Source organism: Rhinolophus hipposideros (genome assembly GCF_964194185.1).
Source record: "Rhinolophus hipposideros genome assembly, chromosome: 12".
Classification (NCBI taxonomy): domain Eukaryota; kingdom Metazoa; phylum Chordata; class Mammalia; order Chiroptera; family Rhinolophidae; genus Rhinolophus; species Rhinolophus hipposideros.
In genome coordinates, this window is record NC_138058.1 from 3,194,337 (window position 1) to 3,216,910 (window position 22,574).

The 22,574-nt window shown below is 48.0% G+C and overlaps 1 protein-coding gene across 1 annotated transcript; it reads left to right on the plus strand.

Annotated features, from left to right (window-relative positions):
- Positions 1 to 42: 42 nt before the first annotated feature.
- TTL (tubulin tyrosine ligase) lies at positions 43 to 22,299 on the plus strand. The gene is made up of 7 exons (XM_081069063.1): positions 43 to 358; positions 2,945 to 3,023; positions 6,897 to 7,129; positions 10,430 to 10,565; positions 11,418 to 11,687; positions 16,255 to 16,398; positions 18,957 to 22,299. Exons 1-7 carry the CDS (start codon positions 202 to 204, stop codon positions 19,069 to 19,071), a joined length of 1,134 nt encoding a protein of 377 aa, XP_080925189.1. The 5' UTR covers positions 43 to 201; the 3' UTR covers positions 19,072 to 22,299.
- The last annotated feature ends 275 nt before the right edge of the window (positions 22,300 to 22,574 follow it).

Here is a 22,574-nt window from a genome sequence, read left to right on the forward strand (position 1 = left end):
GGCGGGGACCGTGGCGGCGGGGACGGGCGGGGGCGCGGTGCGGCGGGAGCCTACGCGCCGGGGACGGGTGGGGCGGGGGCCTGTGCGCGGGGCAGGGACCCGGGTGGCCCCGCAGGGACGCGGGGAGCTGGGCCTTTGCGCTGCGCCGGCGGATCCCACGCAGACCCGCTGGTCCCCGCGCCCTGCGCCGGCGGCCTCACCATGTTCACCTTTGTGGTTCGCGACGAGAACAGCAGCGTCTACGCCGAGGTCTCCCGGCTGCTGGTCGCCTCTGGCCACTGGAAGAGGCTGCGGCGGGACAACCCCAGGTTCAACCTGATGCTGGGGGAGCGGAACCGGCTGCCCTTCGGGAGACTGGGTGAGCCCCCTCGTTCCGGCCCCTGCCCCCCACGGCCCGTTGGAACCAGCGCTTTTGTTTTAAGGCCACAGATCTCCCCCGCGCCGCCCCTCCCCAGGAAAACACAGATCTCTAAAGGTCTTAACGCTTCACATCTCCGGAATCTCGGACGCAGGCCCGAGTCACGGCTCTGCCACCCCGACAGTGGCCTGTCCTGCAGCATGAGGGGCGTGGACCGCATGCTCCCCATGCCCCCGGCCACGCGCCCCCATCCCGGGGCCGGACGCGCCCCATGGCCAGGCTCCGCGCCCCTGCACTGCGGGGCTGACTCCCCCATCCCCCGGCCGACGCCCCCCCTGGCAGCGCTCACCCCCATCCCGCAGCCGAAGCCCCCATGGGGCAAGTCTGCGCAGAGCCGGGTGACATCCAGCTGGAGGCTTGCACGCGGCCCGATGTGGGCGCGGGAGGGGCACTTGTGTGAAAAGCCTGAGGACTCAGCTCCTTGAGAGCTCACATAAACTGCCAGGGCATTGGGGAAAGGCTCTGGATTCCCAACGCAGGGGCTTTAGGAGCAGCCCGGGAAGGGCGTGGGGGTGTCTGTTTTCAGATGTTCCTTAGCCTCACGGAAGAACGTGGGGTCCCCATGGGGCTTTGAGTGCAGGTTTTAGGGACGCTGGGTTCGCGCTCTGCCCGGCTGCGTTCACCTGGTGGAGCAGGCGTGGCACCGCCCGGAACGCACTGCCTCCTGGCGGGGAGGGACGGGCCACCGCGCTCCTCTTCGGGTGACGTAATCCAGAAGCGGTGCAGATGCCTCACCTCCTCCCGCACTGGCCGAGTGCGGCCTCGTGGCCCCTCCTCACGGCACAACCAGCCGAGGCGCAGCCTCCGCCCAGGGAGCCACGTTCCCGAGCACCATCTCCCCGGAGTGGGGGCCAAAGACCCCGAGGGCGAAACGATAACGAGGAGAAGCTATCACTGCCTTGGACGGCAGCCACACCGAGCAGTGTTCTGAGTCTAGGGAAGGAGACAGTTTCTAGAAATAGGTGTGGTCAGAAGTGGGGAGGGTGAAGGCGCAGAGACTGCAGACAGGCCTTTTGGAACCGGCTGGCTGCAGCGAGCTTACACAGAGCTTTGGGTAGGGGCAGTGCAATCGTGATGCTTTGGAGACTTTGTGGTGACCTCGAAGCCTTACTGAAACTTTTTCTTTGGAACGCTGGGTACCATGGACGACTTTCATTCTTATACTGGTTTATGGCGTGTGATGGCGATTCCTTGGAAGGGCTCTTTTCAACCCAGAAATCTTGGAATGTGGGGAATGTGCGTGGAGATCCCCTTTTGTTAACTGTCTCCCCAAGAAGCTCTCAGCAAAGGGAACAGCTGCCCTCAAAGCAGAAGAAAGTATGCTGGCAGTTGGGAACGGGTCCTTCTGGTTCTGTGCCTTTCCGCGCCTGACTGACTTCGTGCCTCTTTGACCTGGGCAGTGCCCAGCGGGAAAAGCTCGGCTGGAATCCTAATATTAAGAATAGAAAGGTGGCTCTGCCGGGGCTGGAGCGGGGTGCATGGCTCAGGCCCCAGGAGAAGTAACAGAAGCCACCCAGAGGCCCCAAATCCTACACAGGCCCCACAAAGGCAGCAGATTTGATGTTTGGGAGAGGACAGGGCACCCCACAAGCAAAATGGTTTTATGCCTGCGCTATGGGGATCTTTTCCTTTTGCTGAAAGTGCACGACATGGGCCCCAAGGAGAAATGTGGTAGAGGCTTGGGTTGCTCCTGGGAGAAGGTAGGGGCCTCTGGGAGAAGGTAGGTCCAGGTGAGAGCCTGGAATCCGGTGGGAGCCCAGTGGTGCCTGAAACTTTTCGTTGGATGCTGTTTTCTGATCAGTTATTCTTACCTCTGGCAACTTCAACTCAGACTCCCTTTGCTTGGTTTCACTTTTGTTCTTATTGCTGGAAATGCAATGCATTTTGTTAGGATTTGAAACAAAAGTCGAGGCTTTTGTTTTTTTTGTATCCCTGCCACTCTAATTTCATGGAGGAGGGATACACGCAATAAGGTCTATTGAAAATGAGTGTGCCTGTGGACTCATGCACAGCAGCAAGTGCTCAGGCTTCAGATTTCATAGACGCCGCCTCTCCGCCACCTTCCTTCACCTCCTGGCACCTCCCTTGGTTCCTCCCTTGGAAGTCTGCAGAGGCAGACATGTTGGAGAAGAGGAGCGGCAGTTCTCTGGACTCCCTGCCGGGTGTAGGGAGCAAGGTGAGGGAGGTCAGGAGTGGGATGGCTGGAGTCCTTCCTCCTTCCTGTACAGAGGTGACACATAAGTCCCTGTGTGTTAAGCCAAGGAGGGGTGCGATGGGGACCCAGAGAGGTGAAATAGAAAGTGCCCCTCCACTCTAAGAAGAAAACACAATGGCAGCAGTGGGCTCAGGCAGCCCTATGCCGTTGGCATTATAATACCTGCTATGGGGCTACTATGTGGGGATAGAATAACCGCGAGTCCTGAAAGGGAGAGTGAGGTGTGTGTGACACAGCTGTTCCCTCCACTGCACAGGGTGCTGACCCATCCTGGTACCCTCCTTGACCTCCCCCCCCCATTTCCTTCACAGGTCACGAGCCTGGGCTGCTGCAGTTGGTGAATTACTACCGGGGGGCTGACAAACTGTGCCGAAAAGCCTCTCTGGTGAAGTAAGTGTTCCTTTAAACCTGTTCTTGAGTTCTCACACACGTGGTGTTAACTTTCACTATGAAACACTTCAGGAAAAATGTGGGTTATTTTTTGAAAGGGCAAATGTACTTTCACTTAAAAGCCAACACATGCCCGTTCTGGAGGCTTCTCTAAGTTGCTTTGATTGCAGTCTGAACTCTAGCGCTTGATGAAGCCTCCAGAGGCTCCCAAAGGCAGGGCCAATGGGTACATTTCCTGTGTAAGTGATGTATTGGGGGGCAGGGTTCCTTATTCCGGGATGTGTCAGCCATTGACTGCAGGGTGTTCTGGAGTCTGGTGTTCTGGGCAGGGCTGGTCCCTGGAGAAGGGGCGTGTATGAGCCCTTGGCAGCCACTGTCACAGCAGCCGGGGTCTCCTCGGAAAGGACACCTGGCAGGGCATAACAGAATCTGCTACACTGCCCCTCTCTGCAAAGTTGGGTTGTGAGAACAGTGTGCTACGGTGACTGAGGTCCGCGACCAGTGCCATGGGTTGCAGCCTCCGTTCTTGCTCTGATTCGCTTAGGCAAGTGTCCTCATCCCTCTAAGCCCCACCACATCCCTCAGGTGGTTGTGAGGACTGAATAAGGTGATGTGAGTGAAGTGTGGGACTCTGTGCCTCAGTTTCCTTCTCTGTGAAATGGGGATAATAATGGTAACTGCGTCTGCGTTGTGAGGATTCTGAGTTAATTCATGTCAAGGCTTTGAATAACGCCTGCCTGGTAGTTCACACAGAGTAAGTGAGAGCTCTTGTTATTACTGGCTGTCACTGACTGCTATTGTCAGTTCAGTAGGGAAGTTGGGTATGGCCCCTGAGTCAGAGCTGTAGCAGGTCCCTGGTATCCTATCCATGGTGACTTGTGACCATGGGTGTGCAGCCAAACAGATCATTAGATGACCCTAGAAGAGAGCTCAGTGCCGCTGCCCTTTCTCCACTCACATTTCTTTCTGGGCTCCAGACTTACGAAGTGGGGTGTTTATAGGACTATGTCTACTTTTTGTCCAACTCACTGGCGCCAGCAGCTCTGTATCCATTTCTCCCCATGCAGGTTTTCATGAGTCTCCAGCTACAAATTTTCCCTTCAATTTTATAGCCAATTTGCTGTCTATTACAATTAAAATTTCTGCATATTGTCATGTTCTAACAACATGTAAAATCATTATCATTGGCTTGTATTCTAAAGTTGGAACATAAATTCTCATACCTGTCTGGGTAGGTCATAAATAAGATCTGCTTTTCCCTTCCTTAGAGCTTTTAAATTAGCTTGTTCATGGCAGTGTCGATACAGGTGAGAAAATGTAAATTACACTGCCATTTTAATCTTTGATTGTCGAATGAAATAATGAATTATTAGATGAAAATAATGATTTGTCAAGCATTCCCTTGATTTCAAGAAAACTTGGAGTTAACTGTACATTAAATCTTGGTAAAACCCTTCCTCCATCTGACTATCCTAAGCAAAGAACACAGCATCATCAAATTCCTTGTCTTCTGTTTCTTGCAACAGTTCTGTCAAATGCAAATCATTGTAGCATTTGCAAGTATAGGAGTATACTAAGCCATTTTAACAACTGTATCCATGCCACTTCCTATAGAATGGGCCTCAGCAAACTGAGTGTAAATGTTTCCAATATGTAGCAGACGGTAGGATAAAGCAATAAAGGAAACATCTTTTAAAATCCCAGTAAGTCTAAATTTTAACCCAACATAGCTGGAGTACCATCTGTCATGACAGACACTGATTTTTCACACGTAGGTGAAATTCTTCTGTGACAAATGTAAAGGTCTAAAACGTATCTAGACAGCGAGTTTGACATTTTTTAGGCTGCAATTTGGCAATTTTTTTTATGTATTTGGAAATCCTTTGAGACAAAATATACCCAAAGTATTAACTGAGCAGCATCTCTTATATCACAACTCACCTGAAGAAAAATACTTATTAGATTTCAAAATTTGAATCAATCTTTAACATTGTTGGAACTGTTTTATACTCTATGGGCAATTGTTTAACTAAAGTGACTTAACGAAAGTGTTCACTTTTTGTAAAATACTTTTTTTTTGGTCTTTTCCTCAAACTAATTTATTTTCCCACATTTCCATCTAAAATGGTTTTCTTTTTTGTGTAAGAATCCAAGCCATTTTATAGCTGACCAAAGTTACAAGCATAGACCCTATTATAAATGTAAATTTTTTGGTTGAATGTTTAATTTGGATTTCAGCCACTAATATCATTGATTCTTTTTTGACTGTTGAAAGGCAAATGGGTATCAAAGTCTGGTGCTTTTTTTCCTATTCTGGTTGAAGTTCTAGCTCCTGCGTCCTAATTCAATTCTGCATCAGTAGTATACCTTTGTTTTAAATTTTAAAATGTGTCCATACTTATTTAACTAGAAACATAATTATACTTTACTTTAGTTACTAATTATGTCTTGCTTAATTCGTGTTCTATGTGCGATAAACATTATAATGTCTCAGTGAATGGAAAAAAACACCCATGGACTGAATCAATCTATTGTCCCTGAGTAACAGTGATGTATTGATGTGTAACACTAGAAACGATACATGTGCCTGACATGCACGCCTAGACATAACAAAAATGTCTCAGGTCACACAGTAGTTTAAATGGAATGTCATGCTACCAAGGCAGCATAGTTGTGCTGAATGGGAAAATATTTTACAATGTTTCCGTTTCAAAAATTAAAACTAAACTAAATTTAAAATTCACTTCCTGAGTCACGTTGGCCACATTTCAGGGGCTCAGAAGCCACATTGGCTGGTGGCCACCCTGTCGGACCGCACTGATAGCGTTGAACGTGCAGTAGATTAGAAATGGTTTTTTGCTTGTTCCTTTGAGTTCGAGTAACACAAATTCTGTTGTCTTTAACATTATGATAACTTTAGTTTAAATCCCAATTCAAAATTTCTTTTCATTATTTCTGCCATTTGCTCACAGACTGGGTTTAGCAGGTGGCTCTGAAGCCCAGGTTGCATATGAACAGTTCTGTAGAGGAGGGAGCCCGGGGGGGAGGGGGGAGGCCGGTGGGCCTCTTCCTCCCTGACTCTGATTCCCAGCACTGAGGATCAGAGCACAGGTACGACTTGGACCTGGCAATTTGCGTCCTGCGTGTGTGGTGTCGGGAAATGCACTGCTCTGTGACCCAGGGCCTGACCTAGCAATGTGATGCTGCCTCGGGGGTCTGACACGGAGGCAGAGGTGATGGGAAGCCCCTCAGAATCCTGCTGTTTAAGTGGCTTGCCCAGACCTGACATTATCTTCCATCGTGTCATGTTATTTTGGGGGCGGGAGGTATGACTGCTGGAATCCTATGTCCTCTTAGAAAGATTCCTCCTTTGTTCTGTCTCTGGAGTCAGGCTCAGAAATGAAAAGCTAGAAATGAAGAATTAAGTCTTTAGATAGCTCAGATTCCTGAGTCGTAGCTTTTCCTCTCCAGAGACATGGGCCAAGGCCATCTGTTTCTAGTGCCCCAAACACTTTCCTCAGTCCCCATTTCGTTTTCTCAGTGTGGGCCTAGCTGGCTCACCCACGGCATACTTGGTAAGAGGTGTTGGCCCAGGACGATTTCAAGTTATGTTTCCTTGGAGATGCATTTTCAGAAGAGCTGAGGTTCTGGACATCAGGCCCCTTTTGAGCCAGCTGACACCTGCCTTCGAGGCTGCATGTACAGCTGTGTCTCCCGGAAAAGGCATTACAGGTGGGCCCGGGGAGGGAGGGGGAGCACCCAGCCCCCGGTCACATGCTGCCTCCTGGACGAGCTCTGGGGAGCACTGGCTTTTCTCGATAGGGTGACAGTACTAAGGAGGGAGCCTGACCCTGTGCCCATGTCCTGTGCCAGGCTAATCAAGACAAGCCCAGAACTGGCCGAGTCCTGCACGTGGTTCCCCGAGTCCTACGTGATCTACCCCACCAACCTGAAGACCCCAGCTGCTCCCGCACAGAACGGGACCCACCTGCCCATCTGTAACGCGAGGACAGATGAGAGGGAATTCTTCGTGGCATCTTACAACAAAAAGAAAGAGGATGGAGAGGGCAATGTTTGGATTGCAAAGTCGTCTGCCGGGGCCAAAGGTGAGTTGGCATTCCTGCCCCCTTGTCCTGTCCCTGTCGTCGGCTAGAGTTTAATGATGTGTTTAAATGGCTGACTTGCACCCTCCAGGGTAGCCAGCACGTCTAGGTGCATTGTCTTGAATATTTACCTCCATACCGGTGATGTCTGCGCATGCACCTCCAGCCAGTCTTTCCCTGTAAGCTCCAGACCCTGCTGCAGGTATTTGGAACTCACACATCTGGCAGAAAACGCTTCACTTCCCTCCCACGCTACCCCCTCACCGCCCGCCTGTCAGTCTTCCCACTTTTCTCTGGGAGCCCAAACCCAGCATCCATCGTGACTGTTCTTTTCTTTATTACCTATACCCAATGCCTCAGCTCTACCTGCAAGGCATATTCTGAATTAGACTTTTTCTTGCCATTTCCACTTGAGTCAAAGCTACTGTTCTCGCCAGTCCTCCTCTCAGACATAATGGTGTTAGCATGAGCTCCGACCGAGCCCTGCTGGCAGCCTGCACATTTCACATGTGCCTATCGTAGAGGGTGTCATGCGGGGTCTCAGCTCCCACTCCCCACATAAGAACGCAGGACATCATGGTGAGGCCAGAAAGGAACAGCCACGGAGCCATAGATAGGGGAGTCACACCACTATATCTCGCTGGCGGCATCCGCCTCTCTGCAATCCGTGCTTGCTAGCTCAGCCACCACCTTCTTGCTAGCCCCCATTCTTTCCTACTAGCATAGCCACAGCAGTTATATTAGTGGCCAATGGCTCACTGGTTACACCTGACGGCCAACTAGCCACAGCTGATGGCCATCTAGTCACAGTTGATGGCCATTTACTACCTGAGCCAGCACCTTTCTATGTGAGGCCGAGAGCCTGGAAACTGCACTCCTGGCTCTGTCCCCACAGTGCCCGTCTCTGATCACAGCTCATTCTTGGCCTTGCTCGGCCCGTAGCTGCCTGCCTGGTGTCCTGCAAACCATCACACCTGTGTGTACCTGGATGCATTTCATGGGTCATTTTCTGAGTCTCTCAGCTTACTTGTTGCCTTGTTGGAGAAGGCCTTCTGACCCCATCACCTGGAACCTCCTGAAACTGGGAGACTTGAAATCTTGCCATGAGCCAGGTACCTCTCCAACTTCTCTCTCTCCTCTTGTGACCTCTTCTCAAGTACTGTCCCCTAGCTTGATTCTAATAGTAAATGGGGGACTTGGAAGAGGAAATAGATATCCACAGTATTCTAGATTCCTCCTGTGGATTTGGGTGGAGTCAGGATGGCCATTGTAAGGACACCTTTTGCCTCAGAGCCTTGACTGGCATGAGACTCAGGAGTGAGATAGGGATTGTAATGTAGGGACTCAGCTCCCTGCACAAGAACGCAGGATATGGTGAAGCCAAAAGGGAACACCAACAGAGCCATAGGTAGGGGAGTCATACTACTATATCGTGGGGACAGAGACAGGAGAGCAGTTTCCAGGCTCTCGGCCTCACGTGGAAAGGTGCTGGCTCAGGTAGTAAATGGCCATCAACTGTGATTGGATGGCCATCAGCTGTGGCTCATTGGCCGTCAGCTGTAACTAGTGAGCCATTGGCCCCTAATATAACTGCCATGGCTACGTTAGCAGCGAATGGTGCCTGGCAAGCAGTGGATTGCAGTTAGCACGGCGGATTGCAGTAAATAAGTGAGGTTGGTTGGCAGAGAAGCAGAAGGCTGCGGATCGTGTGAATGCTGCTTCCTGTGTTTCCAACCCAGCCTCCACTGAGACTACAGCAGTATGAACCTCTCATCCATGGCTCCGTGGATGTTCCTTTTGGCCTCACCATGTCCTGCGTTCTTATATGGGGAGCGGGAGCAGAGACCCTGCATGAGACCCCGCGTGACATATAGTCTCACTGGCGGCTGGGTTGGAGACACAGGAAGCAGGATCCACAAATCCGCAATCCACCGTCTGCTTCTCTGCCAACCCACCAAACCCTTGCTAACTGCAATCCGTGATTGCTAGCTCAGCCAAGGCAGTTACATCAGAATGGCTAACTGGTTACAGCTGATGGCCAGCACCTTTCCATGTGAGACCGAGAGCCTGGAAACTGCTCTTTGGGACGCTGTCCCCACAGGGCCCTTGGCAGAAGGGCCTGTCAAGTCTGGCAGTGATCCCACCTGGGTGGTCCGTGGACACTTACCACGACAAAACACAATGATGTCAGCAGCAAAGAGAGGGAAAGAGAATAACATGCCAAGCAACTAAGCCATTTTGCTTTGGGAGTCAAGAATAAATTTATCCTTCATTTATCCTGCTTGGAAACCACAGATGAAACCAATAGGCTGAATGAATGGCTTTTATTCTTGTTAAACAAATGTTCAGTACCCACTGCATGACAGGTATAGTTGGTCCAACCTTGAATCTACATGCACTATCGAGCCTGTTCGGCCTTCACCTCTCACCTGGAGCACTGCTCCCTGTCCTCATGTTCTGGACCATTCTGTTGAGTCTACACACAGCAGATAGACATCCTGTTAAAGCACAGTCATGCCATGTCACACTGGTGCTCAGTGCTGTGGATAGCACCTGGCACTCAGCAAAGGTCAGTATAGGTATTGAGTGAGTGAATGTATGAATGAATAAGAGAAGTAATGATATGGGGTGAATGAGACAGACAGGATGTCTTGCTGTCATGGACCCAAAGTCTAGTCAGAAAAAGGCCATCCACTTTGTACTTCTTCATCCCTTCCCCTTTCCACCCACCCCTTGCCCCCCTCCTGTCTGGCACTGAGATTGGAGTGTTGGTTGCTTGACTAGACCCAAAGCCATTGAAGTGCACACTTTCCATGGGAGAATTTTATGGTATGCAAAATACATCGTGGTGAAGCTGTTTAACAGGCTATGGTATCATTTACTTAATGTCGACGGACACTTTGGAGCCGATTTTTCTATTACAAAGCTGCAGGATACCCACTGCTCCATTTGCATTTGTGCCCTAACCTCCCAGGTGTTTCCATAGGATAGTGTTAGAAGTAGACGCAGGCAGTGCGTGTGCATTGTTTTTATCGTGGTAGCCAATGGGAGGGTGATGGCATTTATCCAGGGTACCTGGACATTTTGAGTGTCTGTAAAATGGAATTTTGTGGTTGGAGCCTGCCAAGACATTGTTTGCAACCCTACATGGAGAAAGGGTTGAATGACAGTGGTGCTTTGGGCGCAGGGAACTAAGAATGGCCAGCCAACCAGCATCCTGTGGGCGCTTCCCTCTGGCTGTGCGCAGAGCAATTTCTCAGGAGGAGCTGGACCAACTTCTGTTTCCGGTTTGATTTCCCCTAGGGGAAGGCATTCTCATCTCCTCGGAGGCCACGGAACTTCTGGACTTCATAGACCGCCAAGGCCAGGTTCACGTGATCCAGAAGTACCTAGAGCGCCCTCTGCTGCTGGAGCCAGGTCATCGCAAGTTCGACATTAGGTGAGCTCTTTGCCAGGCTCACTAGCCTGGGGCACTGCATGGTGACCAAGTGTTCAATATGTGACCAAAAGTGAGCGCAGCTGAGTGAAACTGAACTTCTGTGCTGAATTCCGTTTTTCTTTCTAGAAAATGGTACTAAGATTATGGGTTTTCTTTCTTTATATTCTGTTCAACGAAAATGACTTCTTGTGGGTCCAAAAAGAAGGGTATAAAATATATGGGGTTTGCTTGTAGAAGAAGCCAAGAGATACCCATGGGACACCTAATTCAGACACAACAGATCATCTGACCCTGACAAATAATATATCCTGACATTATTATTTGTGTCCCTTCTTTTGAGGATCTTATGAACACACCTCAGGTTTTTGGATTTTAACGTTCTGAGCAGGAGGCCTGGCAAGGGGTTGTGCGTTGCTTTCCAACCCTGAGCAGCCCTCAGCCCAGCCTGCCCTTGACGTTGCTGTCAGCTCCCCAGAGACAGTCTGTTTCCTTCATGCTGACTTGCTGCCCTGTGATGTCAAATCAGCTTCAGGGTGAACAGCCCTCTTCCTAAAGTTACTAAAGGGGCAGGCATGGCAAACGGAGCTTCCATAGACTGAGCCTAAAAAGCAGCCCATCACCTCTCTTCAAAATGCTGTATCTTTTTCATGTATCTCCTTGCCATCAGTTGGCCCATTACAAAGGCAATCACTGTCTTAGCTAATTGCCATGCCTTGCCTCGTCTACTTTTAAAACGCACCTCCTAACCTCCTTCCTCTACTTCCCACCCAAAACAGTCAAGGTGTGGGATGATGTGTGTGATGTGAAGAAACTTTGGGCGACCTGAGTAAAAGTGTTTTCGTGAACTTGCAGGAGCTGGGTCTTGCTGGATCACCAATATAACATCTACCTCTATCGCGAGGGTGTGCTGCGGACTGCATCAGAACCGTATCATGCCGATAACTTCCAAGACAAAACCTGCCACTTGACCAATCACTGCATTCAAAAGGAACACTCAAAGAACTATGGGAAATACGAAGAAGGGAACGAAATGTTCTTTGAAGAGTTCAGTCAGTACCTGACGGCTGCATTGAACATCACACTGGAGAATACTATCTTACTACAAATCAAACACATCATAAGGTAACTTAATTCTATCCTTTTTGCTTACATGTATCTTGAAGACCTTTGGGAATTTCTGCCTTTCTGGGAATCTTTCCATTTGAGTTGTCTAGTTTAAGGGCAATAATTATTTGTAGTATTCTTTTATTATCCTTTTAATATTGATAGGATCTGTAATGATGTCTTTGTTTTCATTCCTTATGCTGGTAATTTATATCTTCTCTCCATTTTGGTTGGACAGGTTGGCTAGAGCTTTGTCAATTGTATTAATCTATTTAAAATGTCAGTTTTTGGCTTTATTGATTTTCTCTATTGTTTTTGATTTCTTAATTTATGCTCTTTATTATTCCCTTCTGCTTTTTTTGGGGGGGAGGGTGTTAATTTGTTCTTTTTCTAGTTTCCTTGTGAAAGGTTACATCATTGATTTGAGAGACTTTATTTTTTAAAAAATACAAGCATTTACTGCTATCAATTTCCCTCTAAGTACTCATTACCACGTTTCCCAGAAAATAAGACCTAGCTGGACAATCAGCTCTAATGCGTCTTTTGGAGCAAACATTAATCTAAGACCTGGTATTATATTATAATTTAGATTAATTTTTGCTCCAAAAGACGCATTAGAGCTAATTGTCCGGCTAGGTCTTATTTTCAGAGAAACATGGTAGCTGCACCCCTGATTTTGCTATGTTGTGTTTTCATTTTCATTTTTTTATTTTCTACCTTCCCTTGTGTGTTTATATTTGACGCATGCCTTATTAGAAGTTTTTACTTAATATCTAACTATTTGGGGATTTTCCAGACATCTTTCTGTTACTGATTTCTACTTTATTTCCATTATGGCCAGAGAACATAGTTTGTATGGTTTCATGTCTTTAAAATATGTTAAAGTTTGTTTCATGGCCAGAATATGGTCCATCTTAGTGAATGTTCCAGATACACTAAGAATAATGTTTTCTGTGCTCCAGTGGGGCAGGTTCTATAAATGTGAATTATGTGAAAGCGGTTATTGGTGCTGTTCAAGTCTTTTATATCCTTGCTGATTTTCAGATCTACTTGTTCATTATAGAGAGGAAACCATCGAAGTCTCCAAGTATGATTATGGATTTCTCTGTGTCTCCTTTTAGTTTCATCAGGTTTTGTTTCATATATTTTGAAGATCTGTTGTTAAGTGTATATACATTTAGAATTGTTATCTCTTTTGGGAAATTGACCACTCTATCATTATGTAATTTCTGCCTTTATCTCTGGTAATAGTTCTTATTTTGAAGTCAATTTTGCCTGATACCAATATAGCCAGCTTTCTTTTGATTAGTAGAGTATCTCTTTCCATCTATTCTGTTCTGTTCTGTTCTGATCTGTTCTATTCTGTTCTGTTCAATTCTAAAGTGGGCCCTGGTAGACAACATAGAGTTGGGTTTGGTTTTGTTTTCTTTTGAATCTAATATGATTGATGATCTCTGTCTTTTAATTGGTGTTTATACCATTTAAATTTAGTGTAATTATTGGTTCGATTGGATTTATATCTGCCATTTTATTATTTGGTCTGTTTGTTCCCTCTATTTTTTGTTTTTGTTAGCTTTTCATTTCTCTGACTTCTTTTGAATTGTTTGAATTTTTTTTAGAGTGCCATTTTAATTTTCCTGTTGAGTATTTGGCTATATCTATGTAGATATCTATGTCTATCTCTATATCTATTGTCTGTCTGCCTATCTATCTATCGATCTCTATATTTATCATCTATCTGCCTAGCTATCTCTATATCTGTCTATCTATCTATCTCTATATCTGTCTGCCTGCCCATCTCTCTCTCTCCCTCTCTCTATATGTACATATATACCTCATAGATATTATCTCTCTCTATATATATTTATCATAGATATAGATAGATAGATAGATATAGATATCTCATCTATCTGCTTATCTATCTACATTTTAGTGTAAACTCTAGAGATTACAATTTATGTACCTAATATTTCACAGCCTTCTTAGAGTTAATAATTTACTACTTCAAATAAAATACAGAAACCTTATAACCTTATAGTTCACTTGACACTCTCCCTCTGTTATAGTTGTAGTGTCTATTACATTCACATACGTTGAACTCTCCACCACATTATAATTATTGCTGTCATCATATATATATATATATATATATATATATATATATATATATATACACATACATATATATACATACAGACATACATGTATATACATATACATATATATACATATATATATATGTTGGGTTTGTTTTAAATACAAGAGCAAACTGCATGCCATGTACAAGAAACCCCTTCCCGTTTAAATATAAAAGGAGGAAAATATATTCTTTTATTTACCTACATATTTGCTATTAGTTTTGCTCTTCATTCAGTCCTGAAGTTCCAGGTTCCTCTCTGGTATCATTTCCCTTCAGACTTTAGCATTTCTTTTAGGGCAGTTCTGCTGTGATGAGTCCTCTTAATTTTCCATCATCTGAGAATGTCTTTATTTCACCTTATTCCTGAAGGGTGTTTTTACTGCATTTACACAAACGTATTGTCAAGCAAAAATTTGAAAAAATAAAAAACAAGCTGTATATTAGGTACAAATTGATTCCATTCATATAAATTGAAAAACAAGCAAAGCTTAATATTATAATACATTACTTAGAGGAAGGTACTGGATAGTGAAAATAGAGAGAAGCAAAGGAGTAATAAACACGAAATTCAAAATAGTGGCTCTCTCTCGGGAAGCAGGAGGGACCCACGCGGGGAGCCTGGACTGTGGGCACATGGATGGTCATTAATGCTCCACGTATTTTAAATTCACAAGACACTGTTTTTATTATTGTGTACAGTTAATATTCATTTTGAGTTTCCCATACATTTTAACCCTTCATGTTGCTTCTCTTTCTGTCACGCATATTCTTGCTTTTGTCTATGATCCTTTTTCTTATTCTTAAAAAAATCATGTTTAGTGCTTTTTTTAAAAAAGTGAGGTCTGCTGGTGATGAATTATCTCTGTTTTTGTTTATCTGATAATATGTTTATTTTGTCTTCATTTTTAAATGATATTCGCTCTGGAAACAGATTTCTAGATCAGCATTTAGTTTTTTTTGGCACTTTGATGGTGGCTTACCGTTACCTCTGGCTTCTGTCTTTTCTGTTGATATGTCAACTGAAATCTTAGTATTACTTTTAATGAGTCTTTCCTCTGTTTTTAAGATTCATTAAATAATAGATGTTCATGGCAAAAGGAAAAAAAAAGAGAGAGATAAAACCCCAATAATACTGAAGGATAAAGAATGAAAGTACACTATGCTCTAGTATGTAAAGGAAAAACTAACAGCCAGAACAACCAGATCAAAACTAAATAGTATTTTAAAATACTTTTTAATTATAATGTTGTAATTAAAACAAAAGTTAAGGGTATTCTCTCATAGCATAGAAATAGGACTTAGAAAAACATGTGGTATGTGGCTGGCCAGTACAGGTTAAAGATGAAATGGGAGGAAAAATTCTTATTCCTATTGGTTCTTCAATGGCTAACTGTCCAAAAAGTTATTTTTAAAGGCTTAAACATATCTATAGAAATACTTTCCTTTACGGGGAAAAAAAGAAAATTGACACTTAGAGTTGGGAGAGTGGTGGAGGTTGGTCTAGGGAGCCAGACCCTGGCCCCACATTCACAGAGGCCACAGGTCTCTAAAGTCAAGAGTCAAAACCTACACCCTAGTGTTAGTCACGTGGAAGCCAGTTCCCCACACCTTTTTCCTTTTAACTATACCGTTGAGTAGAGGGATGGCTACCCCTGGTGATCTTGGAGTCATTATAATATATTCTATTACTAAGGTAGGTATTGCCCCAACATTAGGTCGGGGAAATCAGGAAGACCTTCATAAAACAGAGATGGCACAGGTATTGTGAGATGGCCATATTAGACAACAGTGATTTATTAGTCATAGTTCCATTATCTTACCTCCAACTTTATGGAAAAAGAAATCAAAGCTTGGCTTGGAGAGGTTAAAACAATGACCAAGATTCTGGCTGCGGCAGCCTGACCTCTGACCTCATATATGTTTGAGATTCACTTTCAACTTCTTTCTGTGTTTTCAATTTTTCCGTTTTTTCCCCCAGTTTTTTCAAACAGTAGTTGATGTCAATACTGTTCTATTTCAACATTTAGTTTCAATACATGTAGTTCTTCAGTCTTTTAATTAGTAACAATTTGGCGTCCAAACTGGGTCCTAGCAAAAGAAATCAATGAGGCCAACATTCTTTGTGGCAATTCTGCTCTTCACTGAATAGTGGTCCCTTTCTTTTCTATGGAGACAACACATGCAAATGTTTTATTGTCACAAACACGTGTGGCAGCAGCCCTCCTGTGGGCGTCGGCCACCTTTACAGAGGTCACGGTGACAATGCTGAGCTTGGACAGCAGCCTGTGCTGTGCGAACATATGTGGTTGCAGTCTTCTAACAAGTCGCCTGTTAAGTAGCATCGTCTTGAATCATCTGTCGGTAATTTGGTTAAGCCGATTTGTGAGCACACGTGGTGTACCGTCACCAGCCCATCTCCGGGTCCCTTCTCCCCTCTGCCCGCAGGAGCTGCCTCTCGAGCGTGGAGCCCGCCATCAGCACACGACACCTTCCTTACCACAGCTTCCAGCTGTTTGGCTTCGACTTCATGGTGGACGAGGAGCTGAAGGTCTGGCTCATCGAGGTCAACGGCGCCCCCGCATGTGCTCAGTAAGCCTGACACCACTGGGTTGTGACGGGTGTGGGCAAGGTGGTGCGTTCCGTCACCCTTGACTGCTGTCAGGGTGGGTGTGACAAAACAGGAGTCCCTGGGGAGGACCCCGCCGGCAAGGGTTTTGTTGAGGCCTTTCCTTTCCCAGTTTCCCGTGCGTTGAGCCGTTAGTCTGCGCTCAGGTGGCTGGTAGTTGTGAAAGTTTCAAACAAAGCTAGTAACTGCGAGAGGGGACCCTCTTGTGTGACAGAGTGAGTGAGCAGGGCCCTGGAGTTGGGGGGATGTGATGACCCGGGCAGGCAGTGGAGCTGGAGCTGGGATGTGAGAAGAGAGTGACATGCTCCCAGAGGGTAGGAGACAGCCTTCAGGAAGGGGACAGTGTCCAGCAGGACCTTGCTTGGTGCCAGGCTTTGTGGGACAGCACAGGTGAGCAGACTCTGCCTCCCCCTCCAGGGGAGCATCTGTTCCTCCTGGGAGAGGCCTGGCTGCAGTGTGGTGTCACAGAGTAAGGGACAATGAAGGGGACAGTTGGGTCCGATTGCACCATGGAAGGCCTTACATGTGAGGGAAGCTCACTTGGACTTGCCCCTCAAAGGCTATTGGTTCTGAGATCCTTTCATCGTGTCCTCCATGCACATCCTGGAGAAATGAGGTGACCCCCCAAAGGAGTAGGAGGAGGTCACGTAAAGTGAGTGTCCTCAAGGAAGCCCACTGGGGGAGGCGACAGACACTGCCCGATTAATCACTATGAATCATACTGTGGTACAAGTCTGTGACAGAAAATGAACCGATTCTGTCTTTTAGGGGCATGACTTTGAATGGAGAGGGCTTCTGGGGTGGGGTGGGGCTTACCGTGAGGTGGCCCGGGAAGCCACGAGGGACCCAGGCCGCACTGAGAGGCATGAGGCACGAGTCCGGTTCTTGTACTGAAGGATGTGAACTTTCAAATGCTGTCTTATTTGTGTCCTAAAGGAAGGATGGGCTGAGGGCTGACAGGTGTGGTGACATGATGACATGGAGGAAGACCTGTGTTTCCTCAGGAGCCACAGCCCCCCACATGTTGTGCGGTGTTAGCGTGCGGCTGTTTGGTCGCAGACGATGAGCAGGATGTCAGAGGCACAGGACTACCTGTGTACGGTGACCCTCCGCAGCACAAGTGCTTCAGATATGAGCTGACTTGCCCGTGTCACAGCTGTGTCCTCCCCTTGGCCCGAGCCTGCCCTTTGGGAAGCACCTTCCCAAGTGTTTCAAGATGAGCATCATGAAGCACTGAACACAGCGTATTTGACAGTTGTGGCTCCTGGGGACGTGCCGGGTCCAAAGTTTTGTCCCCATCACTGCCTTCCAGGCCTCCTGTCACTGTCCCTTACAAGTGGGAGGCTGAGTGATTTGGCCACACCAAACTGTTGACAGGGGGACTCAATTCATTGGACAGAAGGACAGGGGCTGTGGAATTGGGCGCGGGGGGCAGCTGTCCAGCCGGGAGATGGAGGTCTGCTGGCAGTCGGCACTTCCTGAGACGGATAATGCAGGCGTGGCTTTTCATGCTTTCCTCCCAGAGGGCCTTACACGACATTGGGACTTAGAAGCACCAGCCTTGGGGCAGTAAAAAGGGATGGGGGCGGGGGACAAGATCCCCTTTCTGTGATGGGGAGCAGACTGGACAGCGGGGCAGTAAAGACCTCTGTTCCTGTAGGTCAGGGTGCCTGCCCTGGGCTCCGGGCCTGGAGTCCAGATGTGTCTTCAGCCAGTCAGGTGGGTGAGCATGTCTGGCTTGAGCATCGTCTCAGATGTGGGTTTTCTCTCTGGACCACACGCCTCCGGTTTTCGCCTGCGTTAGTCGGTCCTGAGGTTGCAGCCTTGGGCCTCGTGAGCTGCCCACACAATGGGCAGAAACCTCTAGGGAATAGTGACCAAGGGAGCTGGAGGGCCCCTTGCTGCTCTGAAGACCTGGGTGGTGGGAGGTTTTCCTCCGTAGCTTTTCTGCTTTGGTGCTTCCAGCGCCTCTGGATGGAGTCCATACTCCTGGCCGTGGCCTGGCTCCTGCCTCGTCTGCAGCCTCCCCCTCACTGATCATGTCCCCAGCCCACCTCCCTTCTGTCCCCCCGCCCTTCTTCGTTGTCCTTGTGTCTGTCTCCCCTCTTTACTGCCGTCCTCCATTCTTGCTCCAACTTCATTCATTCCCCAGGTCTCAGCTTAGCTGTCACTCCTGGGGCATCACTCTTACAGTCCCTTCAACCACACGGAGCAGGAGCTTGCTGTGGGGAGGGCTGCCACTGCATATGTCCCCTCCCCAGACAGCAGCAGGGCTCTTATCGTGCAATAGCCTGTCCACCATGCAGCTCACGGCCAAGCAGTGGTCTGTTTGTCCGCCTGTTGGGCCTTCCAGAAATACGTGTTAAGGGGACACTTCACCCGCAGTGCCCCGAGTATCTGGATGGATGGTGGGAGCCAGCTGTGAGCTGTGTAAATGTGATTGTGACGTGGAAAAAGCTCTGGTTTTTCCGCGCCCGCTTGGGTGAACTTGTTCAATGGTGTGTTTCCAAACGTGTTTCAGGAAGCTCTACGCAGAACTGTGCCAGGGGATCGTGGACGTGGCCATCTCCAGCGTCTTCCCGCCCCCGGATGCCGAGCAGCAGCAGAGCCAGCCAACTGCCTTCATCAGGCTGTGAACGAGGGCCGAGGGCGAGGTCCTGCTCCAGGGGAAGCCAAATCAGAAAGAGGCAGCAGGCAAAGACGTGATGGAGGAGAAAGCATGACAGCAGAGGTGACTCCCCAGAGCCGCCGCTCAGGGACCCCGAGGGGAGAACTAAATGCTCTTCTCAGGGGAAGACACTGGGATTTGGTTGTTTTATGCTCTCATCATTTAAAGAATTGAGCTTCCGTCCTAAGGCAGCTGTGCGAGCCATGCCGCTCCTCCCCGGGGACTGTTGGACCTTTGGTGTCCCCACCTGCTGCAGCCTTCGTGCCTTAGCTCTGTGCCCGACGCCACTTTCTGTCTGCATGGGGATTGGAAGCTACCGTGTTGCAGAGTTGCCGGTGTGACCCTGCCCGTCCCCCCATAACACTCTGGACAGGCGTGCACCGGCAGCCCTTGGTTTCGTGGCCTCGTGGGGCAGGGCCTTCTCCTGTCTCCATTCCTCAGCCTTTGGTCAGTCCCATCAGGTTGGTGTGGGCGGGGCACCAACACAGCAAACGCTGCTCTCTGCATGTTTTAAAACCCAAGCAGCACGTTGGCCACAGCCCGTTAGCATCAAATTAGCATGAGAGAGAAAACATGATGTCTTGCTTTACTCAGTAGTGGGTGCCCTTGGGATATGATGCTTTCAGTCACCTTACTTGTAACCAAAATCCACAGCATTTTTGCAGTTCCCTGTATTCATGCTTTTCATTTTCACTTTTGTGAAAACCTCTCTCGGGGTCAGAAAGTAGAATTCCTGGCCCTGGGGTGGCACCACCGCAGGACAGGGAGTCCCTGCCACTCACTCTCCATGCTCGCCACATATCTCTGCTGAGGTTGGAGGGGCAGGTTCTGTTCTAGCGAGAGGCCTCTGTCCCGAGGCAGGCTCTCCCCAGACAGAAAAGTTGGGGTTCCAGAGCTCCACACAGCCTCTCATAGGCCAACAGAAGTATCCCGTTTGGTATGATTTCCACTCCCCAGGTTGAGTAGTATGCTGCAGACTTTTCAGGAGGCCACGTCACCAGCAGTGGGAAGGACAGGTGCCACTTGTGTTGGCTGAGCTGGGTGAGCGTGCCCTTCCCAGGCAGTATGGGTGTCAGAGCAGACCCCTGGACCAGGCACCTCCGCATTAGAACGTGGTGCATGTGCCCTTCCTGTATACGTGTGCTCATTATTCATTCTCCTTACACGAAAAGGTAGTCCTGTACTTGGGGAAATATTTTTAAAAGGAGAAAAACAACAGCTCCTCAAACATGATGGGAAATGGGAGCTTACAGTGAAAATGGAATGATAAAAATGTAATAGATGCAGCAATCGGTGTAGCATGTGAAAGTGTAACAGCAGGGTGACGGGGACAAAGGCCCAGCTAGTTGACTCACATGGAGATTTAAAATTACAAAACCACGTCCTGGTTTTTACCCAGAGTCTAGATCACAAAGTTTGCGTGCAGAGCAGAGTGGAACAGTCAGTGGTACAAGTCACTCCTGAAGGCCCAGCGAGCTGCCAGGTTGGCGTTTGGGGACGTGTATGTAGGTCATGGCCAGGTGCACACGCCCTTAGAGAGTGTGGAGTATTGGGTCCTTGGGATGTCTGCGTGGGCTGGTAATGGGGAAAGTGTGGAGGTTTTTATAGTGCTGTGACACATGAATGCAGGTATGTCATGATCTTTGGGACCTAATCTACAGGGACACTCGAGAGTTCACAAGCTGCTAAGCGACAGAGCTAAGAGTTCAGAGATGTTAGGAAGTCTATGGGTCTTGATGGATTTTCTAAGCCTGAATCAATAGCATATACGTGAGGGAAGTGAGGCTCCAGTAGGAAGTGATGCTTCATTCATTCCTCATGTGGTTTCAAATAAGTATTTATTTTATGAGTTTATTTCCAATCGGGGGTGCTTGGCTCAGAACTGTTCCATACTCTTCCGTGTCCTTGCACCGATGGTCCTGCCTGGCTGCCCAGTCGGTCCTCCTGCATGTGTCCGTGTTCGTGTCGCCAGTTGCTGGGAGGAAGTATTCCTCATGGGAGATGCCCCTCCAGCTTGGCTCTGTCCTTGGCCACTCAGTGGCAGACAAGCCGTAACCTCTCTGTGCCTTCGCTTCTTGTCTCACGGGAGGGATCACTGCCTGACCCAGGACTACCTCACAGGCTTTAGCGAGCACAGGGGAGGTTAGGAAGACTCAAGGACCGTCAGTACCAAGGTGCCCAGTGCTGTGTGCTGGGGTCACGTGGAATGCGTCTCCCGGTGCTGGTGTCCACATTGTCCCCCTCCCCCACCTTGACAATTAACTGGAACCTCAGGCATCAGTGTGCATAGAGGTGCCTTGAACCGTAGAATAGAAGGGAGGACAAACACATTACTATTACCTTGGGAGAATCAAATAAGGCCTAGGGCTTTCGGAAGGACAGGCTTCTCTTTAAGAATGACCAGATGTTGACACAGGTACTTATGTGACTAGAAAGTGCCGTCTAAGCAGCTTCTCTCTTTGCTTCATGTCAAACAGCCTTTGTCTACTTACAGTCTGGGAAGCCTTGGCAACAAGTGTAAACAGATGGGGGCTTATAAATCTGCTAACTACATGCTAAGGTTACTACTTACTTAGAAAAGCCCCTTTCCTCACACTAACTCCTATGGGAATTACAAACTCCACTCTGTCCAGAACATTCAAGTGCCTCAGTGCCTGATGCGCTGGAGCAGGTACTGGCATACTTACCAGCCGACACGATATCCCCCTTGTGCCCTGGACAGCTGTCACAGGCGTGGGAGACGTGGTCGTGCTGGGACGGTCCGGGATGCACAGAGCCACAGCACAGTGAAGCTACAGAGTGTGTTTCATGAGCAGTTGTGGTTGTGTCAGTGGACCCCGCCCTCTTGTGGGTGTGGTGGGGACTTCACTAGAGAAGTCAGGCACCCGGGTGGCCCCCACAGCATGTTCTGCTATGAAGGAATCAGTGGTACCCTTGGCTCTGATCCTGGACACAAGCTCTGTACCTAGGAAGACGTGACTTCTGAAAAAAGGCGATCTTATGAATGTTTAAAATGCCTGGGGCATTAAAGTAATAATATTTCAAGTGTTTTTGTCCCGTAAGATCTCATAGTCTTATTGTGGGTGTTGACTGTCCTAGGACTCACTGGTGGTTTGAACCCATGATTCTGTTACCCAGCCACAGGCAGACTTTCTGTAAAGGGCCAGACAGTAAATATTCTAGACTTTGTAAGCCATGTGGGGTCTCTGTTGCAGTTTCTTCTTTGTCTCTTCCCCAACTCTTAGAAAATATACAAAACAGCCTTAGCACATAGGCCATACAAAAGCAGAGGTCACTGGCTGAACCCAGCATGTCATTCAATACATAAGTCAACAGATTGTCCCTCCTGAGACTTCCATAGGAGGTTTTGAAAAGCTTTAACATTCCTAAGAATATGGAAGGCCACACACATGTGTAGGGCTGTGTGTGTGCCCTTAGCTTTCATCTCTGACCAGGTGGATCTGCACAAGC